This window comes from Anser brachyrhynchus, assembly GCF_964034855.1.
Source record: "Anser brachyrhynchus genome assembly, chromosome: 4".
NCBI lineage: Eukaryota > Metazoa > Chordata > Aves > Anseriformes > Anatidae > Anser > Anser brachyrhynchus.
In genome coordinates this window covers 34,149,099-34,175,097 of record NC_137698.1, presented here as the reverse complement: position 1 = coordinate 34,175,097, position 25,999 = coordinate 34,149,099, and the positions used below count along the sequence as shown (strand labels likewise).

The following is a 25,999-nucleotide window of genomic DNA, read 5'->3' as shown; positions in this document are numbered from 1 at the left end:
TAGAAAAAGAAAAAAATATTAGACATAAACACATGCTTATATAGCATCATTTGTTAACACAAAATATTGCAAAGTACAATAGATTAGAAGCGTCTCAACAAGCAAAGAAGGATGAAATTCACAAACCACTTACAGTTTAATTTTTTTAATTTATCAGCACAAAATAAAACTATGTGAGGAAGATTGTAAATTCGAAGCTTTGCATCTAAAGATGCAACTAATTGTAATACATTAGCTACAATATTCAGAGTTTCATAAATGTTTTTATTTCAAAATGACCAGAAGTGTGCTTAACATATGTTATATTAATCCAGTGTATCTACATTTTGCTATTTCTTGAAGGATTGGGTCATTATATATGCAGAGAAGGGAAATGGCTTTATGACCTTTGCTTTCTCCATTGCGCATTCTCCTTTCAGCCCCCAGCTATCAATCAAGTTTCCATTTTGTTTCATGGCAGCAGACATCCCAAACACTCTTATTAGTACTTTGACCTTTAACCCCACACTAAACCTTAGCAGAAGCGCAAGCAGTAACATATTATATATTCTCAACTGTTTATAAATGAATTTGACTTATTATTATTTGTATTTGCATGTTGTTTTGTTTTGAGATTGTCTATGACTTTTCTTTTGGCCCCCAAAATGGTTTGGTGTGTTTATTTTTGTCTACTCAGTTCAAATTCTCCCAATCATTTTTTTGCTGTGTTTTTTTTGATCATCCTAACTACAATATATTCATCTCTCTGTATATATATATAATCTACATTACAGTCAAAATACTTTGAAACCAGGTTATGTTTATCTTAAGACAGAGAAAATGCAACTAAATAGGATACAAAAACTGCAATTTTCAAACTAAAAATGGGTGGTAAAAACAGTTTTGTATGATGTAACAATTAAGAGAAATCTGAAGAATTGGTGTTTGCTACTAAAAGCGCATTGTTGCAATAAACATGACTTTTTAAATTAAGGATATTAACATCTGCTTTACAGGACTGAGACTAGTTTCTAAAAAGACAAAAAACCACCAGTAGAAAGAAAACTCCATTATCCCAAACTCAATCATTTAAAATCAACACCAGGAAGAGCCACAATTGTTGCGGTACACTTGAATCTTCATTGTCTCAGAAGTGGCAGAGGATTCTTCTCAATGTATTCTTCTTACCTGCATTACTGCCTTTCAGTGAGAAACCAAAAAGAAAGAAGCAGATTCACATGCAAAAGATGCACCATAACATCCTCTGCAGAGAGTTCCCAACGGACCCACTATTACAGCATCCCAGTCAAAATGCAAGGTCATTGTATACTGAACTTTCTACACTCTACAGTTAATTCTGTGTTGAAGTGTTGACTTTAACAGCAAGTTTTCTTTTTAATGCTCACATTATTTCAGACATCAGCTTCTGTGAGACAATTCCCTGGAAGAGTCAGAAAACTAAGAAAGACATAACAGCAGTTGGTCCAACATAATGAGATATAGGAAACTATCAGATGAGATGTAGGCAAAGAGGTAGCAGGCAGATGGATGGCAAAGATGAGGAGACAATGACCTCTGGCAGAGGAGTAAAGACAGAGGGAAGAAGATGCAGCAATATCCTGTGGACAGCACTGCATGGGAAGGCAGGAAGAAAGCTTCCAGGGCAAAGCCAGCATTAAAAATAGACATTGTGTATCTCCGAGATAAAATAAAACCAAAAAAAGTCACTTTTTTTTCAATGGAAACTTACTTGTACCTTCTATCAGCAACTCCTGCCCATGACTACCCAAAAGAGTCCGAGAAAGAAAGGGAGCAAAATCCACAAAAATCTCTCTCAGAAGCGGGGCAGCTTTTTCCAAAGCATGTTCAAGCCTGTCTGTAATACTAGTAGAAAGATACATATGATTAGCAAAAAAAAAAAAAAAAAGGTAGCTGCAGAAATTCCATAGAAAGGAACATCGGTTTTTGCAACCTTGAATTGGTATAGATGTATAAGAAGTTACCTCATATTTGAAGCAGAATCTCCTGGCACTGAAGAAACTGTAGGGACAGATGGCAATTTCGAATTAGATGATCCCCTTCCTAAAAGAGGGCGTAATAAACAAATAAATTATATAGGAAAACATGGCAGAGTTTAGACAACTGGACAAGAAACTAAAGCCTCAGGCTCAAACTTCGAGAAGCCATTGTTTTAAAATACACGCGTGAGTAAGTATACCTTTGCACTTCTCTGTACCTCAAACTTCGTGTGTCAGAAGATCCCTATTTAGTTACATTCATATTTACCAGATATGCCACAGCAAGCTTTTTAAATTTTGCTCTAGCACAAATAGAAACTAATTCAAGGAAGCCCTGCAGATTGTTTTTTGAAGGACCTCAGATTAAACTGCAGTGATCCCTCCTGTCTTTATCAGCCATGAGTCTGCCAGAATAAATATAAGAACACTTACAACCCTAAGCAGGTAACGCACATAATGTCTTACATACCTAATACTCCCTTAAAGTACTAATGTATACTGCTACTACTAACATAATTTACGTACTAATATAAAGCCAACAGTAACATTTATAACATCGTTCGGTTACCAGAAGAGCTCATCCAATTTTAAGTAACAGCAAAGCCGTAACTTTTCACCTAAAATTGTAACACACTTGTTTAAAAATGAGGCAGAACACAAAATCATTGAGCTTCTTTCAAGAGTCTAGTTTAAGTTTTTGCCACACCAGGATTCGGAGAAGACAGCTATGACAACATTCTCCATTGCACTGCCAGCATCATTAGCACAATGGCAGTGGTATAACCTCATTTACGTGTTATTAACTTGGGCACATCAATTATTCAAAGGCTGATAGAAAAGCCTGTCATTTATGTATCCTATGCTTAAAAAAAATACAATTTTGTTATGTCACATTGACAGTACACGGCAGGATAGGAATCTGTAAATACTAAGTTCTTCTGTTCAGTATATAAAGAGAAGCACAAACTTCATACTGCAGTATGGATTGGTATTAGCAATGATGGAGAGGGGGTAAGCAAGACAGCCAGAGATTTCACAGATATTTGCTGACAGGATAGGAATGGTGAAACTCACAAATCTTGCATTGCATTCCAAACTATAGAAAGGAATGAATCTTAGCAGACAGATTTCTGTGCATTTCCCAGGAGCACGACTGCTTCTAGTCCATCTGCAATCCTATCTCTTCCCAACTTAAGGCCCTGTCCTATTCTCTTTCCTCTCACCTCGCCAGTTTCAGATTCCCGTGCTGCTGGAGTGGGGTGGCGGGGGGAAGCATGAAAGAAAAGAGTTCAATCATTTCAGTTCTCACATCTAGCTTAGCAAAGACCTGACCCTTCTCAGAACTACAACTACAGAAAAAAAAATCCTGATCACCCCACCTCCAGTGGCATGAACTCGGCTAAATGCAACCTTTCTGAAATATGTTATTAAGATCCTGAAAATGTCTACCAAAATGTGTCAATCGCTACAATCAAGTCTTTCTGCTTGACTGAAGTGGAATAAATTTGTAAAAGGTTGGCAAAGGACACATCCTTAATATTGTGGTTATTTCTCCTGCCAAATTTCAGACTTCTGCTCCAAAGCAGTGGCAGACAGTTTGCCCCCAAGAATGTATTTTTTCAGTGTGGGGGAAGATGTTTTTCTCTAATCTTGTTACAAAGGCAACACAGAAACTAGAAAATTCAACCAATACATCAAAATGCTGAAGTTCTTTTTTTATTTCTTTTTCTTTCTTCATAGGTAGGAGATATCTTTGCGAATGTCATTTGCTTACCTGTTTCCTAAATTCACCGTGAAGCTCTTATTTTGACATTTGTATGGGATTAAGGGGTCAGAAAGAAATTCGGGTGGGCCATACAGAATGAGGGACCAAAAAAATAGGGAACAAAGCAATGGCTGAAAGTAAGGTAGAATTTTAGTTTCTGTGCATTCTTTCCAAAATAGTTCATATAATCAAGACAAAACAAAGATTTATTTCTGAAAATTTCAAGGGGGATAGTTAGATTCTGCAAGTATTATTCAATCTTAACTTTTAAACTACTGCTGATAACTAGCATTCATAGATAGAATGCCTTAAAGAAAAAAAAAAAAAACAGGTTTCACCAAGTCAAATCACCAAAAAGCACTTTTGGTATTCCCAAAGGAAAAGCATTCAAACAATGTACTGAAAATTAGAACAGTCTGCTTTACAGAAAAGGAAAACAAAGGCCACAGAAAGGGACAAGCCACATGATTCAGTGGTTCAAAAGACTCAAGTTGTTTGTGGGATACTGCACATCCACTGACATTGATTTTTTGACACACACACTTCCGTAACCTAAATATGCACAACACCTTTTCCCCACTGCCTGTTGGATTGAGACTTGAAAACAATTCATCTTAATGATAACTTTTATATTTAAATAACTTTAACTGTAATTCACAGCTTTCTCCCTAATGCCCAGCATCTCTGCTCTCACTAAAAAAGTACCTCTAATTTGAAAAGACTGTGAAGTCCACATGTCCAATAATTGACTTATGCCAATATACTGCCCATATGTTGAAAGCTGCACACTGATTTGGGAAATTCAACAAAATACAAAACTGACATTGTAGCCAAAGCCTCCAAAATAAGAAAGTCACCATGCAGACTATTTTGTTATCTAATGCGTCCATGCTTTTTATTACACATAAGATCTGTGACCAGTAATGCACTGGGTACATCAAGGTCATCAAAAGTATATACAACTAAAATCCCACCACACCAAATGCACAGAGGAAACTAGGATCATTTTATCATTATAATTAAATCATTATATCATAAATATCATTATAAATAAATGAGGCTTTAGTAGCATAGCACAATGTCAGGAGTCAGTTACAGTATTTAGGCCACAAGCAAAATAATTGAAGGAAAAATTAGAAAAAGAATCAAGGAAAACACCTGCTAGGACAATGAAATGCCATAATAGCTATCATGAGGCTAATAAACAGACATGCACTCAGTCAGAGGTAATTTTTTTTCAAACACACAATAGCACTGGCAAAAATGGTGACAGGTAAAGGAAGTCTCTGACAACACAGAGAAAGCATTACTTTTCCTTCTAGAAATCAAAACAAATTGTGCGTAACAGAGAAAGATTAATTATAAGTGTGTAAGTGGAAAACTCTAGTAGTTTTAAGTTAAAATCAACTATAAAATACAGACATAAAAAAGCACTGATAATTTGATTTTGACAAAAGCATAAGTCAGGCATCTACATAAAGTGATATTTCTTCACGCTTATCATCACATAAATCCACATTCCAAACTCAGATACATTTCACTAAAAAGTGAATCTCAGATTTATCACAGGTGAGAATTTCAGCTGCTTTTTTTTTTTTTGATGCGATTAACATGCATAGTAATTTTTGTATTCAATTGCAGTTTTGTAAAAGCACTTTTTTAAAAAAAATTAACTCAATGGCTTTTTGTTCTAATATTTTTCTGCCTTTAGTTTAAAAAAAAAAAATACTTCAGTAGCATTTTTTCATCCACAACACACATGTGGGTAAGTGCAGTAGCTACTTCAAACATGTGGAACTAAACCAACTTATCTCTTCCTTATCCTTTCACTGATAAACTGGCTCCTTCAAACTGACAGTTTTACAGACATTAGCAAGAACATAAAAGAAAATGCAAATAGATCATCTGTCTAGCACCCTTGCAGTGAAACCTTATTGTTTATTCAAGGTCCCCAAGGGTCTAAACAAATAATGTTTCTAGCAATAAAATATTGTTAAAGATCCTTTAAGATCCTTATGTTTCTGCATAAGCACTTATAAACTATGTGTGGGCAATAGAGAAGCAGTGCATGATATATTTTAGTCTGGAAGGATGGGGACAAGGTAAAAAACAAGCAAACAATTGAATTAAATAACTACACTTCTTAATTTTGTACAACAGACCTAGCATACAGAAATACACTGATATCCTTTATGACAGGAGTACCTGGTAAAATAATGAGCTCATTCAAAAATACACTTCCAGGACTGGAAGTGTAAAATGAAAGAACACAATGAAAAGTTTTACAAGCTAATATAAGGGATCTGTTACATAAACACGTCTGTAGGTTAAACCAAAACAGATTTCACAAAACAATGGTGCACTCTAAAGTGAAGTTGTTCTAAAACTGTTTTTATACTGAAATAGTGTTAAACCATTTCCATTGCATATCATTAATATTTCAGATTTTTTCAAAGCATCATGAAACTTTTTGGTAACTAGCCTTCAACTAGTGGTAGAGTCAAGTCGGAATGCTCTTGGAAATAGTTACTGTAGTTCAATGAGTTTCTTGAACTACTATTGCACTGATGGTAACTCACTTCACTTTCATTTTTGCCTGTCTCCCACTAACTTATTCTATTGCAAGACTTGAAGGTTATTTTCACCTCTCTAAAAATCAATGAATACCATTCTTCTTTGCAAAAGAAGCAAGCTGTGGGAGAAAACTTTCCTTTTCCTATATGTAGAACTAAAAAGGAGTCAACTCGTTTTTTTTAATCTCATATTAGTGCTTATTTTCAGCTTCCTTCTAAGCACCCACCTCCTTTTTCACCTTAGCATTTGACATGGCCTTCTTATTTTATTACTTCATACTATTGGTAACAGACTACACGTCTACTCAGGAGAAGCAGAAATCCTGCAACCAGCTCCGGATGGCTTAAAGGCAAAAAAAAGTGTGCGCGCACACACGTGTGTGTGTGTTTCTGTTCCTCTAACTCTCTCTCTCTCCCCCTCAAAAACTGGCAAGAGAGGGAGGAAGCAGACAACAGAAAATGAGTGGAACTTCTCGGCACTTTCTACACTTGGAGCGCCAGTACAGACAAGATGCAATTCACTCCTGCCTCCCACAGACTTTTCATACTCCCTCTTTATAAAAAAATGATACTTGAGCAAGCAAATTGAACAGGAAAAGTCTCAAAATTGCATTCCTTAAACAGTAATAATACACATATGAAATCCTTCGAGTACATAAACATAGATGCTCAGAGCATCACATAAAACTGGGAATACAAACAGCAAAAGAGTTCAAAAAAGTTAATGCCACTTCAGAACATTACAATTATAACTGAAACATTTAAAAAGAAAACTAAGGGACAAACAAAATTACAAGTATCTCACTAGCACATTCACAATAGCTCAGACACCTTCACCAAGTCCTGCCTTTCCAATAGCCCTTCTGGACACTGTATGTGCAAAACTCCAATCTCATGTTCAGGCTACAGTAAATTCAAGTAAGAAACAGCTCAAATTCCTGCACCTTGGGTAATCACTAGTAAATCATACTCTTCTGCTCAATACCATGCTCTCTCTGCAAGAGACAAATGATCAGCTCAACATGGGCCATGAAGAGGCTTTATTTTCTCCATCCATTATCGGGATCTTTAACAATTGGGATGACAATTCCAGCAGAAGACCAACCCAAAGATCATCAGCAACATAGTCAAAGGCAAGTTTCAACCACAAGGGGCAGATTTGTATTGAGGAAAAGCCTTTTCTGCTGTGAAATACTCAGTGGCTTGAGTAAGTGAGGATGAAGAAACCTACTAAAAAGGCCACACTGTATGAGGCCAAAACATGTTTTCGCCTTCTTTCAAAATATCAGAGGTACAGAGTGAGCTCAGATGGTTATCTTTCCAACTTGTCAGCACTTCCTATTTGGTAGGCCAGGACATGTCACATCCACTCAATATAAAGTCCAGTGAGCTCAGGACAATCTTAAGGGTCAAATATCTGAGATATTTACAGACCTTGAGCTACAGGCAAGATGCAAATTTTAGAAGAAAACATGGGGGAGGAAGCTGATGAATTCAGAGCACATGCAAACAGGAATGAAGACCTCTGGAACTATACTGACAGACTGATATTGCAACATGCAATTTTGATATCACACCTGCAGATGGAGGATGCTCACATACTGCATAAAGCTTCTTCCCAAATTATGCTTATATAAACATTACAACTAAAACGCTGTCATTTGCTGTTTAATCTTATTTCAGTGTCTATATCTTCCTCTCATTTATATTTTGTAGTAAAGCAACTCAAACCTACACAATAGAGCATTATATGTAAAGGTTTTGTCTGCTTAGTCATTTTTACAACATATCAAACAAATGCTTATTAAACACTTTATAAAATATATGGACATAAAAAAAAGCAGCTAAAATTTATTTTTAAAAGTAGCAATGTTTTAAATAGCCTTCATATAAAAATGTGTAAGCTCACAACTTACATTCTCTAACATATATCCCCAGTCTTAGCTGCTTTTAAAAAAAGATTTTTTCTTCCTTAATGACTAAGTAAACAGACTTACAATAAATGTTAACTGAAAAGAAAAAAAATAAGGACAAAGCATTGACTGTCTACTGCAAGGAGACAAAAATGAGTGAAAAACATAATCTAACCTTTGGGAAATTTCTTTTAATTTTGTTTTTATAGGAAGCTCACTTACTGTTACTCCAATAAGGTTAAAGCCCTTATATGGAACCATACTCCAAATTTAAATGTGTGCTATTCACCTGAGCCACACAAATGTAAACTACACCATATCTCCATTTTTTTTTTTGTTTCCATGCCATTACTTTACTGCAGGAAAAAAGAAACAGTCTTACATTTTAATCGGTTTAAGGCATGATTTCATGTATCCCTTCACTACTACTTCTAATTAATTAGATTGCCAGTCTAAACATGTCTTATATTTTTAATCCTGATTAGTTTCTTTTTATTCATATCGGTTCAGATTAGATGTCCATTTTTTGCCAAAACTCCCAGACATGCTGGAAGCCACACAGTTACAAACTACATCAGTATTGTTTATTGTCTGGATTTCTGATACATTCCACAGGCACCAGGACATTTATTCTTATTCTATGCTTCTTTAAAAGATTGAATGAAACTGAAGATCAGTGTTTATCTGATTTGTTTCAATTAAAAGCAAATAAATACTGACTTCAGAAATGGTAATAATTAAGCCCATATCTAACCTGGGTAAACAGATGTGAATTTAATGCACTAGAAATTATTTTAAACAACAGTTTCAGAGCAGGTAAGGTTTTATAGTTTTAAAAACAGATTAGCTGCTAAGAGTCAATCTTCCCCAAACCACTTTAGCATTTTAAGACAGCTTATTTTCCTAGTCCAAACATTACTCCTGGACTAGCATAGTGCTATCCCCCTGTGATTTCAGTGACTAAATAGCTTCTCCCTTTTGCAAAGAATAAGAACATATTAGATTTCAATAGCTTTTCATTTCATTTATCTTGGCTGGAACAAAATCTTTCTGATTTCCCTAAGAAATGTAAGGAGCAGTTAAAAATGACAAGAAATATCTTCCAGGCACAAAAGGACATGAGAATGGATTACATTCTTCCCTCAGTCTTTGAAATTTGGATGTAAGATCATAAAAATGGAAAACAGGAAGCTCAAACATTGAAAAGAAACACCAACAATCAGACATAAATTGAGATTTCCTTGATTAAGATGCAAATCAGTTTTAAGACTTGACATTAAACTTCATGGGCACAAACAATCATGTGAGCCTACACAGCCTTCCGACTTAAGCATGGCTAAGTAGAAAAGCATGCCTTTGACACAGCATATAAGGTTAAACATCATTTATCTCGTATGGAACAACCAGAGAGACTAAGGGTTCAAAGGACCACTTGCTTATAAACAACGTACTCAATTTTGTCCCCACTGAAAAAACTGTCCAAAGCAATTAGTTCAGCATCAACATTGAATCTGACCTCAGGCTAAAGCTATTGGAAGCACTTCTATATAATTTCCAGTCTTACTCAGCATTAACAAATATATCCTTGGACACATACCCTACAATTTATAAGTAAGTATATATTTTATGTAACAAAAAAAGGAATGTTGCATTTACACTAAATGTGAGTTAATTTAGCATACCTGTTTTCCTGTTTTTCTTTATCTGTTTAAGAAATTTTCTAATTATACTGCATTAATGGAATCAGACATTTACATTTGTTTGGCTAGGAGGTAAAAGGAGTACCCCCCCCCCCCCCCCCCACCAAAGAAAAAAAGTTTTTAAAAGTTTCGTTTTGTTTTTTAAATAGAGCATTATTTTTGTAATTTATTGCTTTTTGAACAGAAGGGTTTGGGGTTGTTTTTTGTTTGTTTTTCCTTATTTTTAACTTCTGTGTATCTACAGCATCAAAACTAAGAATAAAACAATCTGCATGATAAATGATCAGAAAACATCCAAAAGAATGAAATCTTATATCTATGAACCCACGTAATGTCACTGACAATTGGTCTAGTTTAAGCTAGAGTCACATTTATTTTCCTGTAAAGTATCTGGTACCAGTCTTTGTTGGATGCACAGATACCAAATGCAGGCCTGCAATCTGCTATATGAGAGCATATAACAAAGATACAGACAACGTAGCATGCAGGATACAAAGGTCTCAAAGGCCCTGTTGTCTGACCGGATAATTTAGGACATGTTATACCACATACACTCCAGTAGTTTTTAAAAAAAAAAAAAAAAAAGTATAAGATACAATCTTCACAGATTGACACATTACCCAATAAGAAAATATAACCAGCAATAACTATCAATGTTCTTAATATAAGCAAGACTCACATATAGACAGGTATATAAGCAGCTAATATATGTATTTGAATCAGTATTACCACTGAAAACAACTAATGACTTCATGTCTGAAAAACGGTTGTTCTCATCTACAGTGTTTTAATACCTGGATACATACTGAAAAACTCACCTTGATTAGAAGATCATAGAACAAAAACTTGTTCATTTGTGTTCAAAGGGATGTTGGGGAAAGGGGAAGCAAGCGTGGAAGGGCTGGGGGTTTTGTTATCCAATTAACTTTTACTCACCGGGAGATTCTCCTGACAGATCTAGGGCTTGGGCTGAATCTAAAGAAGAAACCACACTGACAGCATGTGCAGGAATACCCATAGCAGCTGTAGAAGAGGAAATGGTTGATTTCTTCGGTGGTACAACAACACTCCTACAGAAGACAAAAAGTGGACAAAAACCACCATGTGAAGGTTCACATGTGATCTAGGACATACATTTCCATGTCCTGCCAAATTACTGTTCCCTCTCTATCTTCTTCTGTCATCGTCTTTGGCAATCTATCTTAACATAAAGGACACTTCACTGTGGTTTAGTTTTCAATGGGAGTTTGATATCTAATCCACTTTGTCAAAATCACTGAGAAACAAACATATAATTACAGGATCAGCAGGATAAGTGACTTGCAAGTAGGCTTTACTTATCATTTTGGCTTCCCAAGATTTTCTTTTAACTTCAAACAACTACTTACAGAAGATATCAGAGGATTCACAATGAAAACTGAGATACAATCAACAGTGAGGGTTACCTAGACAGTATACTCCTTCTGGTATTCTAATGCAAAACTGAATGTTAATCGAAGAAGGATCTACTAGAGTTAAAAATCACCCAGCAATCTCAGAATGCACGTATTAACATTCACACACAACCCCCAAATATAGCTAATATAGTAATATATAAAAATATTAATATAGCTAATAACAAATTTGAGTGTAACTTGGTACATAGGGAAAACTTGATTGATAAATCAAAATGCTTTTCAGAGTTGAAGAGAAAATCTCTATTTTTTTATGTAAGTTTAATTTCAGGCCTTATAGTCAGCACTAAAGATTATACAAGAGGAAAAGATGCAAAGTGGCAAGTTAGGCATGGAGATTTATCTCGTATGTTATGAACACATCTATTTATGCTATACCAATTTCAATTAAATTGTAGTACTTTATTCCAAATACCTAAAAGGCCTTGTTAAGCATACGTTAAAGGCATTTTTAATTGCAAGTTAGCTCCATAAACATGCAAAAACCCAGCTAATGAGGTAAAGAGTACAGCTGATATATAATGCACTCCCACAGCAGCGCTTACTTTTAATTACCTGGTGTTAACCGTAAGCCGAAAGTCTTCAACATTCAATTTATTTAATCACATCTTTTGTTGACAGTACTATAACAACACACTGAAAGAATTCCCTTAATAGCTTTAAAATATTCATTTTCTAAATAAAGTAACTCAGAAACTTGACCCAAATTCAGGTGTGAGAATAACAATCAAAAAAAGTTCTGTCCAGTATTTTTAAAATCATTCTTGCTAGCATGAAAAAAATAATGGATTGTTATTTTACTCCCTTGTTCATCCAAATGATGTCACAGAAGCTAGACCATGTTACTGACCAAATCAACCCTTCTTAATGGCAGGTGTAGGCAGCCGCCATTTTGGGAGGTAGTACATGTCACATCATTATAAGGGTGACTGCTAATGTTAACTATACACTAAAAAAATAGGAGCAACAACACCTGAGCCCCAAGTCAGGATATTGTGCCTAAACCACAAATTTTGCTGATATGTTCATGTCAGTTTCCCCAAAACAACGATCTAAAAAAAAAAAAAAAAAAATTCAGATTGACTTCTAAATTACATTCACATTACTAATTAATTTTGCACTACCCTGCTATAACAAGGGAATATTTTGCTCAATATTCTGTGATATTAGCTGTCTGGAAACTGTTAGTGCAATTTTGTAATGCACATTCAAATATCTCAAAGGGGTTCAGAAATTAATGTAAGTTTACTTAGTAGAAAGAAGATGCATCCACACAGTAAACATCTGGATATTTCCCCAATATCCACGATGTAGCACTGAAATCCAGGTGTACTCCCTTATGGATTTTAGGTTCTTGTACCCAATTCAAGAAATATTGACCAATAATACTAACCCAAATTGAACATACATGTTACAAAAGCGTGTCTATTCATTTGGACTGTACGTGGTCTCAAAACACAAGCCGAAAACATTTCTTTGCATATCCACTAAGTTACAGAAACAAATATCCATTTGCTGCTAGGAAATACATCCACAACTATATCGCATACAAGGTGGTATGGTGGAATGTTTAGTGACAAATTCTGGTGCAACGTGCAGATGGCAACTGTGCACATACAGGTAGCGCCTATCCAAAAATATATATAATTAATGTAATTCATTTTAAACTGGAAGACATAAAATTACCTTCTAGGGTCTCTTTTACAGTTAGAAAGTCTTATGTTTCTAGGGCTTGAAGTCGAGCACAATTCTCTCAAAACATCAAATCAGAATGGCTGTGTCCTCTGAATGTCTATGAATGCTACTGATCCTACTGCAGGATTCGACTAAGAACCCCAGCAACTATGAAGCAGCTGGTATTTTAAGACTTCAAGGCCAGCTCTGACCTACATCTTAAATATATTATACATACAAAACTGGCTGAAATTCTTCTGATTTCAGATATTAGATGTCTCCTCCTTTTGGAGGAAAACGCAGGAATGAACATGCTTGAAGGTTCAAGGAGTTTTAGCCAGGGACAGCATTACTACGAGAAGCTCCTCACAGCACAAGTCAGTAAGGACTGGCAGTAAGGAAGCTTATGTACAGATGGATCTGTTACCTTAATGCTGCTCCTCTGTACCTGGCAATCGGTGGAGACAAAAGGAAATCCCAACTATAACAGTTTTCCATTTTCTGTGCTATTTCTGACACAACACTATATATTATCATTCCTTCCGGTAAACTCCTACTGACCTTCAGCATGCTTAAGTGTAGCTGCACTGAGGGAGCACTTTCAATAAGTTGCCAGATCCTGTACAGCTACCTAAGGAGAGGTGCATTGAAGCAAAGGAATTGGATATGCTACTTTTTTTATTCACTGTGTCAGACAGCAGTGAATAACCACAACAGTCCTTTCTGCCATCTAAGATCTTTTGCATACCTTCTCACCTTCAAACCTACAAAGGTTTGAAAAGGTCCCTTCCCCTCCCTCTCCAAAGCATCAATTTGAAGCACACAGCAAAAAGAAGAGCCAGGTATTGTCCAAAAACATTATATAAAGAAATCCCAAGCCCTGAATGTACTTTCCCTCTGTCTTCTGGCCAGTTGCCAAAATCACTTGATTCAAAAGTGCTTCAAATATTGCAAGAACAATAAACTAAAACACTGAAGCAACTTAATTGTTTTACTGCGTTAATTGTTGTAAAATTTACTTATTGTAATGTACATCTTTAACCACATGACTGACCAACATTTTTTTTCCTGAATATTTAGGTGTAAATGTAACTGCTCAAACAGAATTTTCTTACAAGATTATTTAAATGCTAATATAAGTAAAATCAATGTTATTAGCAGAAAAACATATGATAGTGGAAAATCACAAATATTGTAAATAAACTATGTGGAAAATATGATAAATATATCATTTTAATAAATCAAATACTGTCTTAGAAGCTGAAAGCACATTAATTTCTATCAAATAGGACGCTTGCTTTCAAAGAGTACACAGAAGACTTCTTTTTTGTAGCTAACCTAATAAGTACTTCTTAAAAAGTTAACTATTGCTACATATATGAATAGAATATCCATAAATAGGTGTAGTATGTTTCAGCAGGTCTACAAAAATAATGTTTGTAAAGCTTCTGTAATCACGCGTTAATTTCATCAGAACAACAACAAACATTCAGCAACTTCATAAAGAGCTACTGTTGTCACATGAAAGAAAACCATCAATATACTTTACTCCTTAACATTTTAAGTATTGCACCATTTCAGTTAACTCTAGACTTTCTGGTTGCATTTATAAATTAGGACATCCATTGTCATAACATTCAGATAAATAAGAAATAATATAATCCAGAAAAAAATGCACAAAAATATTCTTAAGATGCCTTTCAAGCAGACCTCCAGCACTATTGTAAAAATGCAAGTTTAGTTGCCTCATTCATGTGACTATCAGATGTTTTCCTTTTTTAATTTAAAATCAAATTTAAGGTCTAAAGTAGGAATTTACAGCACGTGAACTGATAAACGTAGGTCAGGCATAGTGAGAACTAGCCACCATAAATACATCTTAGCCAGAAGGTCAGTGTGTTATTAGTCCCAATTATGCTGAAGTGTAAGAAGCCTTCGTGTTGCAGACAATTATTCACTGCTGAATGAGCACAGACCACTGAGCTGAACACTGACTTCCATCACAGACAAAGGCTTACACAATAATGATCTATTCTGCCAAATTCTATAAGGATTTACTTATTGAAAGCTTTCTTGTTTTCAAGATCGCTGATTTTTGTTTCAACATAAAAATACAAAATAACTATAAATATCTCCTAAATTTTGAGCACATTTTTGCTAAATATTTATTCTTTGGAAGTTTGCAAGTCTGCCATTAATCTTAAATATATTCTAAGTTACAGATTTTCCTTGGGACTGAGACAAATATTCCTAATACAACGTGGGCCAGGCCAAACTGATGACCTCACTATTATTTAAAAATACTTACATGAGCTCTAATTCCTCTTGACATATAGGAATTTGTATGGATTTAAATCTCAGCATTCCATTTTTTAGCACTGAACACCAATACAGGTGACAGTTTGTCTGTTTCCCTAAGGGATAATGGTTTTCATTCAAAACCAAAAGAAGTTAGTCTTGTTCCAGGCTACCAGAACGATGACCACTGCAGGGGCTCTTAAGCGATGAGCAAAAGACCACTAGAGGATCAGAGACTTATTTTTACCTCTACTTTGTGAGCCAGGAAAGCAGCCTGCCATGTCAGTGTCATTCTATAGGCTCTGCTCTCTGTAGATAATACCCATTCTCTTATGTCTCCCTTGGAATACCCAAGGAGAAAGGAAGAATAACAGAGTCTCAAAACCATGAGAGATCACAGGAGGGGGAAGGAGGGAAGAGGGAAAAGAAAAGATGATAAAAAGAATACAATCATTTTGGGAGGAAGCTTTAAAATCAGCTTGGCAGAGAGAAGACTTCAAATGGTTGCCTCTTCAGCTCCTGCAGAATGCCGATTTTTGGGGTGCCGAAGTAGCTGAGCTTCTCATCACAGCATAATTGCCTGCACCTCAATCTACAGATTCCCCATTCTCATATTCTGTCCCCACCTGTGCCTGGTAGACTCAATCTTATAAACAACAACTTCATTCTTGCTATACTTGAAGCCCAAATCACTGATGTCTAACATGTATTAATTCCATATAAAGACAAATTTTATATTTAACCGTAATACCCCAATTAACCATTACAAAGGCACAGGCATACCACTGAATGACTAACACAAATGCTGACGGAGCCAAGCTAAGCAGCTCACAGACAAATGTTCCAAAAAAGATAAACAGGCTTATTAACATACCTATTCTGTAAGTTACAGCTTAGCCGCAGATTTAGCATGATTTAAGAGCCTATATTCCTTAGAACCCTCAGCATCGGCTTCCTATAATGACATGATTATTGAGTGGTTCCACAAAGAGCAATAGAAGCCAGGAGAGACCATGTTTTTATTTTACATTGCACCATAAAAATGGCAAGCTATAGGTTATGGTTTTTATTAGACTAACTGACGAGAAATTTCTGTTTTTTTAGTTTTTTGGTTTTTGTTTTTTTTTTTTAAATCCTAGCTTCGGTTATTTTTATTGCTATTTTATTTAAATTTGCTTGCATAAGTCCCCCCTTTTTCCTACAGGATTATAGCCAAGTAAGAAAACTGTTGTAGGACCCACTGAAATTGGAACATTAATTCATGTCCCTGGGGATGCTGGGAAAAAGCCAATGCGAGTCTTGAACTTCATCACGATAAACCCTTGGCACCCACTAATCACAAGATTGTATCTTCACATAAGATAAGGGGGGGATTTTTGGCATGGGAATGAACACACACACCTAGTTGTTTGCAAAGGCTTGCAACCTGGCAGCCTTTCAGTTAGGTTTCACTCACATAGCTGTTACTGTATACTCTCCAGCTATAGCTGGGAAGTTGATAATCCTTAAGATATGAGGAGAGTTTTGATTTCTGACACAGCATTCCTGAGATAAATGCAGGATCAGAGAGATGCTTTGAAATTCCCAGAGATACCCCACTGGTAAACTGCTACATGGGAACAACTTTTACCAAAGCAATTTTTTGTTTTGTTTTGTTTTTTTTTTAAAGAAAAACAAGTTAAACAGTAGCTCACAGACTTTGTTTGCTATCAGACAACAGATTATATTTAAGTCATCGCAGAAAGTTAGAGAGCATCCTAAAGCTTGTTTTTCCAAACTTTCCCTACATACCCTTAGTATTTTCGCATATCCGAAAGATGAAAGCTATTATTTTCAACTCTTTTACAACCTCCTGTAAAAGGTTTTTCTTTTGCTGGTACAACTCCTTCATGCTATTGTCACTAAACACTGTGCTGTCATTTCAGAGCATAAACTTGTATTTTAAGCAGAGTCACACTACCTAAAGATATAGGCACTTTGAAGTGGTCATGGAACTTTTCTCTATATATCATTTTAAATATAAATATTTCATATATGCACTTATTCTATCTTTTTGATTAACTGATTTACTAGCTAGCAACATGCCTCGTCACAAATCAACATATTTACCAGAGATGCAAGATTGTGTATGTCACTACCAGATTATAATTGTCTAGGAATAAGACTTCTACATCATTAAGTACACTTTTGTCTACCTGACAGGCCCATAAAGGGAATGAAATGAAATAGTAAGCCACTGAGAAACAAAGAACCACTGACTTAACAAGGTCACATGCAAATGCTGATGGACAAAATATTTTATACTAGTTCATGACCTTCTCCTCACATATTTAGCCTCTCCCATTAAACACAAAGTCAAAAGTTATACCCTCACACTGGTGTGGAGCAGTCAGTGGAGCTACATAAGCCTCTACAAAACTGCTTGCCGTCTGCTCTCCCATTCACAAGCGTGCTGCTGCCTTACTGCTTCAGTCTACGCACCACAATCACAATTCCAAGCACTCCTTTCACATGTCTGTATGTATTCTTTCACCAAACTACTTTCCTTTCAGTATCTGATAGAGTAAACATCAGATTGTTCTTGTCTCAAGGTTAAGCAGTGTTTAGAGTTGCAGTTTAAAACGGCTGGCACTTTGGAGATGGGAAAAGGAGAAAAGAGTCTATCTGGGACAGTGTGGAGACAGACTGGAGAGGTAAAAGGGCAGAACAGCAAGCAATTCAACTTTTCAGTGATTTGCTTCACCAAATCCAATTATACCACAGTTCAAGTTTTTCACAGTTCATATCTCTATCATTCAACAACAAACCATAAGACTTTCCTGAGGACAAACACTCGTCACAGACTAAAATCGCATGCTATTTCACATCAATTGCCCACTTGTTTTAAAGAGCAACAACAGGTATTTGTAAGGAAGTGCTAAAAGCAGCAGGGACTGAGAGACCAAGTTCTAATTCAGTGTCTCTATTCTCCCCATTTTCCCCTTCTGCCTTCATCCTCCTACTGCTCCCAGAACATTTCCTCCTGTTCAGCACTGTGAGCAGAACACATTATTTACTTTGAGACCAGAGCAAGTGGACCAAAAGCTAGCACACACACCACCTGTAACCTAGCCAGAAAACAAGCACCATCTCTTTCCCCTTTAGCAACACGGAGTTCTGAGCTGAGAAGACACGTTAGACGGCTGTAGCATACCACTGGCAGAGCTGCACTTCTTTCTTTGGTCATCTAAGTTTGCTAGTTTGAGCATAGCAGCCATGGACTGCAAACACATCAGAGCCAAAGGATATCCATGAATAACCAGGAGATCAAATACTGCTCTGGTAACAAGGGTGCCCTCCCACCAGCAGATCCACTGCAGAATTTCTGGATATGACTAAGGCTTTGCTAGAGGCAAGAATACTATGAGATGCCTTCTTTTGTTCTTTTTGTTTTCTTTACTGTCTTTGGAAATCCTGTAGAGGTAAAAGTCGGTAACAGTAAAAGACAATATGGCCTATTACACTTGTGAAAAGATGAGCTAGGACACTGTGATGTAGAGGGCACCAAAATGATCATCAAGAAAGAGGGATTTCACTCTAACAGAAAAAAGAAATGCCCATTTTAAATCCACTGTACATTTGAGTATTAAGAAAGGCAGATGTTTATTAAAGTAAAACAAAACGAAAAAAAGGGTTCTAGCTATTACAATAACACAGCAAATCTAAGAGGCTAGGGATATATCTATTGAATGAAGCCTGAAAGATTTTAAGTAGGCCCTTGGCAGAACACAGATGCATTTTCATAAAGGAGTACGGGAGTATTGCACTGGTGGAAGGACACCTAGCTGATTACCTCCATTGTTCTCAGTCCATTTGTTAGTTATTATTAAGCCAATATTCATTTGCAGGCCCACAGTAACAGAAACTAGATATAGGTGTGTGATAACGCACATGCTAATCTACACATAATTGAAATTATTCAACACCCATTTTAGTTAGTTTTAAAGGACCCAGGAAATAAATGTGCACAGTACAGCAGCACTCATTAGATTATGAGCCAATTCCTAATTTAGGAAACATAAAAAGTATGGTTTCTTTTATTCAAACTGGAAAAAAATGTAATCAGGAAGCTAATGAGCTGAGTATCTTCTCAAGTGGCACATGACAGCATTAAACTAGAAGTTTATTCATCAGTTATCCTGATATATCATTGATTTGTTGTATTAGCCTTTACCTTGCAGATATTTCATCTGCTCTGTCTCACATTGTTACCATTAATATGAAGAGAGGTTAACACCTGATAGTGCAGCAAAAAAAAAAAAAAGAACACTTGGATTTATTTATTTTTTTTTAATGTAAAGCACTCTCCTGAAGAAGCACCAGTCTATCTTTGGTATTTCTAAGAGCTATCTGCTTGAATAAATGCACCTAATCTATCAAGATTTGCTAAGTATTTCACTGGAATACATAGACACTTCAAATGTCAGAGCACAATGATCATGACGGAGGATGATGGGGAGAGGGAGACAATTGGGAGGAGAGTTAACAAATGCTATGTAGAGCAGAAGATAAAGGAGGAGGCAGAAAACATCTGAAAGTGCTGCTGTTAGGAATAGGAAAACAGGAAAGACAAAAGAGCAGCCTACACAATCTTTTCTTTTACTCTTGAGATCATTTCTAGGCAATTTCTTAGTCCTCTTACCATACTTGCTTCTGAGCTGTAACATGCATGGAGACAGAAGAGTCAACTTTCAAAAAAAAAAAAGAAGTGATGGCTTTGAGACATTCAAGTATAACCCAATTACCAGTCATTTTCCAGGACAACAAAACGTCCCATGAATTGCAGAGAATACCAAAGTATCTTCATGGTGAACCCATTTGAGGTCAGTGGGCTTTGTAGTCAATGGTTCTACTTAAAAATCAAGCATCTTGATTACATTAAGTACTAGATGACACTGTACATGAGATCTGCTGAAACTAAGTGTGATTTGTTTTCATTCAGATAGCTTAAGCAAACTGAAATAGTCCAAATATTTTAGAAGTTACATTACCTGTCAAAGGAATGGAATTGTACATGATGCTCAGCACCTCCTTCACCAAGTACTCCAAGGAAGGCTGGTGGCAGAAGAGCAGGATCCACTGCAGTCCCATCAGCTGGTGTGCTTACCAAGCTTCTCAGGATATCTTTCACATTAACATTTTTTGCAGCTGGCACAGAAGTTGCAGGCTTACTATCTTCAGTTTCTGTCTCATTTCTGCCCTCCTGAGACTTATTTACTTCTAATGAGAGAGTGCTAAGTACTTCACTGATAGCATCTGGACCTGCACTGACATTCAGAAGTCCTGCTTCAACACCACCGCCTGAACTGTTTGTTTGCCCTGAAGTTGGTTCCTCCCCAAGACCAGAGTCCCTTCTTCGTAAAGATGCTGTACTTTCTGAAACTTCAGTGGAGGCTGAAGTTGAAGCACTGAGAGCAGCAGATGGGTTTTCCACATCTGTTCATACCAAAGACAGAGAACAAATTTGAAAAGTGCATTATTAACACAACTGTATTCACCACAATGCTCCTAAAAAAGTAACACTAATAGGTGACAAAGGAAATGACACAGCTATAACTATTTCCTCTTGCCTGCTTAGAGATTTAGTATTTAAGTATTTAATATCAAACTTGGAACAGAAGAAAATTCTTCCAATTTCTAAGAAGCATAAAAAGTCTCAACATCCAAAATTTGAGACAAAAGAAACAGAAAATATTGACTCAAAGAATGAAAATGAATCGATTGCCCTAAAGAAGAGTAGCAGTAAGTAAAATACAGTCTTACCGTGGAAACAAAAAATTGGCAGTCTACGCTTATGCATGCTTGACCCTAAGCAAGATAGCAATTTTTCTGCAACAAGCATTCATGAATACTTAGCTACTTCACTGAGATTAAACACCTCTATTTATTTATTAGGTTCTTCTCAGATGAGAAAGAGGGAAATGGGATACTTTCATGTTATTTATTTAAGTGGTTAAAAAGCATATATTTCTGTACAATCTGAAGTGGCCTTCTACAGAAATTTAAGATGCATAAGCCACATTACTATATTTAGCCAAATAACGAACAGTTCACCTGCAGCAGGAGTTCCATTATTTTCATTCTCTGATTCCTTGAATGACTGGCTATGGTTTGGTGGTCTTCTTTCATTCTGGGGTTCCAGAATATCTCTGTATTTTGAAACCATGAGCACAGAAATGAAATATACAACAGCCAAAGCCAAGAATTGAGCCTGTTTACTATCCTCCTGTAGAAAAGGACACACACACAGATTTTCTATTACAATTTCAGCAGCATGCTTATTTTTCTGTAAAGTATGCCCAGCGCTACCATAAACAGACTGAAAGTAAGCTGATATGTCAACAACGGAAGAACAATATTCTCTAGTCACAATTTGCCTCACCCATAAAGCTGGAGAATACAGCAATTGTATTCAAGGGGCACTAATCCCTTCATTTTTCATATATGACAACGTTGACTAAGGTTATGTGCTTTGACTACATGCTTCCAGTTAGCGCAGGGACTAGGTCCCCTTTATTTACATGTGTTTTCTCTACTGCATGATTACTCATTTGCCAAGATATTAACCTTTGCTGAAATAGTACCAGGCAAGTGTACTCAAGAAAACTGAAAAAGTATTTATAAATTATTACATATCAGTGAAGAAAGTGGAATAAATTCCAGAATCCAAGTTATTTTATTTCATCCTCAGATTGTCAAGATGGATGTACTGTAATACATGAAATTTAAACAAACAAGGCAAATATGCATTGGCATTACTGGTATAATGTTTTCAAGATTTTTTTTTTTTTTAATCTCTTCACAACATTTTAACATGAATTATGCCAAGTGCCTCTTCAGGGTACTCAGTCACTCCTAGTGAAAGACAGGAAAGGCCTACGCGGACAGCTGTGAACAGACATAACGATTTAGCCTAAGACTATCCCCTTCACCCTTTGGTCAGAAAATAAAACCTACCAAAGGAAAAAACGTCCTTGTACACATTGGAATCACAGGAGAACTGAGTAATTTCGGTCACCACAGACCAATTGGCGGGGGGGGGGGGGGGGGGGGGGGGTCGGTTTTCCTCTCATGTACTTAAGTACTCAGGAGGCATTCATTTTTTTCTTTTCTCTAACTTACTTTCTTGAACTTCTCAAACTGTAAAGCTCATTTTATCATGATCAGAGTGCAGCCCCCCAGATTGGTAAGGATTAAATAGAATTTTCTTCCTAGTTAGTTTTTGTAGGACAGTTTTCAATTGTATTTAATAAAATTGTGGTCCAGTTAAGCAGCACTACTCCTTATTTTTTTCTGCTATTTTTATAGAATTCCTTGAAATAAAGTTCATATAGTTATACTACTGATGGTTAAGTGGAATCCACGTGGGTTCCTCCTATACGTGTTCAAATCATACCAATCACAATTCTGTGCACTGAATGCCATTTAAAAAACCGCACACAAATGAAACATAAAACATTTAGACATCAATATAAACAGCTCAGATAAAAGGCACTCCAGAAGAGATCTTTTATTGTCTACTTTTTCTCTACAGCTCAACACAGTAGCCAAAAAGCAGAGTTATTGTATTATTCTACATATACTTGTGAAACAGAAAATCCAGTGGCTTAGATATACCATAAAAAGCAAACTCCATATGCATATATTGTTTTTTAAAACTAAAAAGTGAGAATATAAAATGTGCTCGATTTTGAAAATCGCATTGTTAGGATTATTTTAGTTGCCACCAGTACAGAAGATTAACTACCCATTACTCTTTTGCACACTGATACTGGTAGGGGCTGAATGAAGCTTGTTTCAATCAGTAATTCCCGTAAATGTGAAAACCAATAGTTCTATCCAAACTATTCTGGACAGCACAAAAGCCATTGGGTCATTCATTATACTTGCTAAATACTCTAAATATTGTAAAGTAAGTTCTAGCATACCAGCTTGTGGCCGATGACTCAGAGCCATTGTAGCTACTGTATTTGCTTACAGAGGGTTTTTTTAAGCAATCAATCTCAATTTCCTCAATATCAGCTATAAAGTTGCTGACATACAGCAAAGTTATTTTTAGTCAATTCAAGCCGAAAAAGCGTATGCATATATACAGCCCATACACACAAATTGGTTCCTCTGAGGGGACATAAAGGAATTACAGATGGCCTCTAAGTCATAACTAGCTAGAAAGATACTCATCAAAAAGTATATGTAAACATCTTCCTGATATATAGTATATATAAACAATTTGTCTATGTACAGCATGTTAAAGAATATATTTGTACTAGAAACAACATATTTAACATGCAAGAGTCTTGAAAGCTATAGGCAGAATTCCAGAGAGTCGGTTCAAGTTTAGACAACTGCATTAACACAGCAAGCATATAGCAAATAGAAGTCTAGGTATAACATAATTTGTAACTCACTATATCTCTGAAAACTACTGCTCGAAGTCGATTAATATCCATGTCCTGCAGAAGTCTGTCATGGTCTCGTATTGGAGAAATTCCACCAGTCACAATGTCCACTGGACTCTATTCAAAAAAAAGCAATTGTTTCAAAATCTGTTTTTAAAAACATTCTATGAATAATCAAGCATGTACAATTCCCCACTGTACATCATATTATCAAAACTGGAAGCACAAAAGTCACATATGTATTTTGTATTTTAAGGAAAAACAAAAATCTGAATTTCTTGTGACAAAATTATTTCACCGTGCAAGTTTAAATATGTACATGTTAAATTTCTACCTTGGAAAAGTTAATTCAGGATTTCCAGTGTTTATGTTCTTCAGCTCTATTAAAGTACCAGTGGTACAGTTACAAATTTAAAAACCTATCCCTTTGCACACAGTAATGATTATTAACTTTTGTGTTCTGGAATGTGCTCTCATACTTACCTTTGCTGTGGATTTTCCTGTTCCTATAAAGCCCTGCATTGTTTTTTGGTTCTTTGCAAGGTCTCCAATAGGCTTCACCTGTGCATGCTGTTGACACTCCAAGCAATTTCTTACTGCTACTGCACATACTTGAAGGGAAAAGAAATGTTAAGAATTACCCTGGGAAATAGTATTCTCTATATCCCTTACAGAGATGTATAATATGCCTGTTTATTACTTAAGCTATAAAGTTTAAGCACATCAGTAAAAATATTTTGCTTCCAGAAGTTTTAAATAGTTGCAAAACAATGCTCAAAATACATTAATAATTAATACTTAACTATTACAACACATAAGTTATATGTAATGAATACTTCAAAGTTAGTAAGTTAGCATTATTACATCCTTTTTTCATCCCTCACTGAAATTTTACCATGCATTCAATCTCATGAGCTGGGAAAGGTGAAGAAGCTAAATTTCACAGACTAGCAACGAAGAAAGAAGCGATACACTAGTGAAACATGTCAATAGTTGCTTCACAATACTCTTGGACTAAACATTCTTACGTTACATGACTTTTTTTTTTTTTTTTAGTTTCAAATTGTACCTGTTTTGTCTTCTAATATTATTTTCAAAGGAAAAAAGAACTACCCCACCTCTATACCTGTTTGCATCCCATAAATCTTGTTCTACCTGCACAAAGTTTTAATTGCCTAGAAAGGGAGAGGAAGGCTAGTTACTGTTGTTGCTCTGAGCTGCTCTGGCACTCATGCAAATTAAACTTTTCATTGCAAAGAAATCTTACAGCATGCAACTGGCATGAATACTCTTCTCCTGTATTAACTAACTGGATGCAGATAATGATTTTATTACTATTATTATTTTATTTTTAAGTAATGATCACTTTCATTCAATCCAATTTGATACAAACATACTATAATTCTGGATACAGCTACTAATCAGTTTGAATCCTTTAGAAGTTTACATCTCTATTTTTCACTATTCCTTCACCTACTGAACACAAGATTTAAACCTCTTCTCTAAGGTAAACCTGTGAATGTTCACGCTTTTATACATGGTACAAGATTACTTTTTTTCTTAATGCTGCTGTATTATCAGTCTTGATTATTTAGGGAACTTTGGAAAAAAATATTTTCATGGGTAAAATGAAAACATACATCCACAACAGTCAGGCTACCAAACTTACTTTAATCATTTGTTTTATTTAAACTTCTTAAAGAGGAAAAAAAACATGCATATGCATTGTAGAGTAGAGTAATAGTAAAATAGTAAGAGATCCCAAGGCATCTTAGACTAAATTTAGTCTTGACTTAAAAAAAATAAAAAAACAAGCTGTCAGTAGCTACTATTTCATAATAGCAAGCTCCTGTGCTTATTAAGTGGTTTTATTTACTTACCTAGACGAAGACATTGTCGCAGAACTCCTCCAGATGACATATTTTTCTCAGATTCAATTTCAGTGAAACCAAGAGAGCTTGCAAAAATTAGCACATCCACAAGGTTGATTAATCTCTGGAGAAATGTTAAAGACGCTTCTACTGAAAGTCCTTGAGTCGGCTCAATATTCTCCAATTCATGCTACACAAAGGAAAAATTGCAAGCAATATTTACTTCTTTACAAAGATGATAATTTGTACATATCAAATTAAGAAAAATGTATGTTGGAAGTCTGTTTTCAGTCAAATTCAAAAGTAGTAATTCATC

General features: G+C 35.7%; 1 protein-coding gene across 3 annotated transcripts in view; it reads right to left on the bottom strand.

Moving 5' to 3' along the window:
• Nucleotides 1-25,999, bottom strand: part of LRBA (LPS responsive beige-like anchor protein) — a 400,077-nt gene that overhangs the window by 294,853 nt on the left and 79,225 nt on the right. For 2 of the 3 annotated variants that reach the window (XM_080589383.1, XM_080589381.1), the window contains 8 exons: nucleotides 25,693-25,873; nucleotides 24,296-24,423; nucleotides 23,822-23,929; nucleotides 21,468-21,639; nucleotides 20,405-20,849; nucleotides 10,885-11,018; nucleotides 1,983-2,061; nucleotides 1,730-1,863 (listed from right to left, as the gene is read on the bottom strand). In XM_080589383.1, coding sequence (XP_080445509.1) covers nucleotides 1,730-1,863; nucleotides 1,983-2,061; nucleotides 10,885-11,018; nucleotides 20,405-20,849; nucleotides 21,468-21,639; nucleotides 23,822-23,929; nucleotides 24,296-24,423; nucleotides 25,693-25,873 — 1,381 coding nt within the window. The remainder of the gene's footprint in view (nucleotides 1-1,729; nucleotides 1,864-1,982; nucleotides 2,062-10,884; nucleotides 11,019-20,404; nucleotides 20,850-21,467; nucleotides 21,640-23,821; nucleotides 23,930-24,295; nucleotides 24,424-25,692; nucleotides 25,874-25,999) is intronic. The other variant, XM_080589382.1, reaches the window with a different exon arrangement.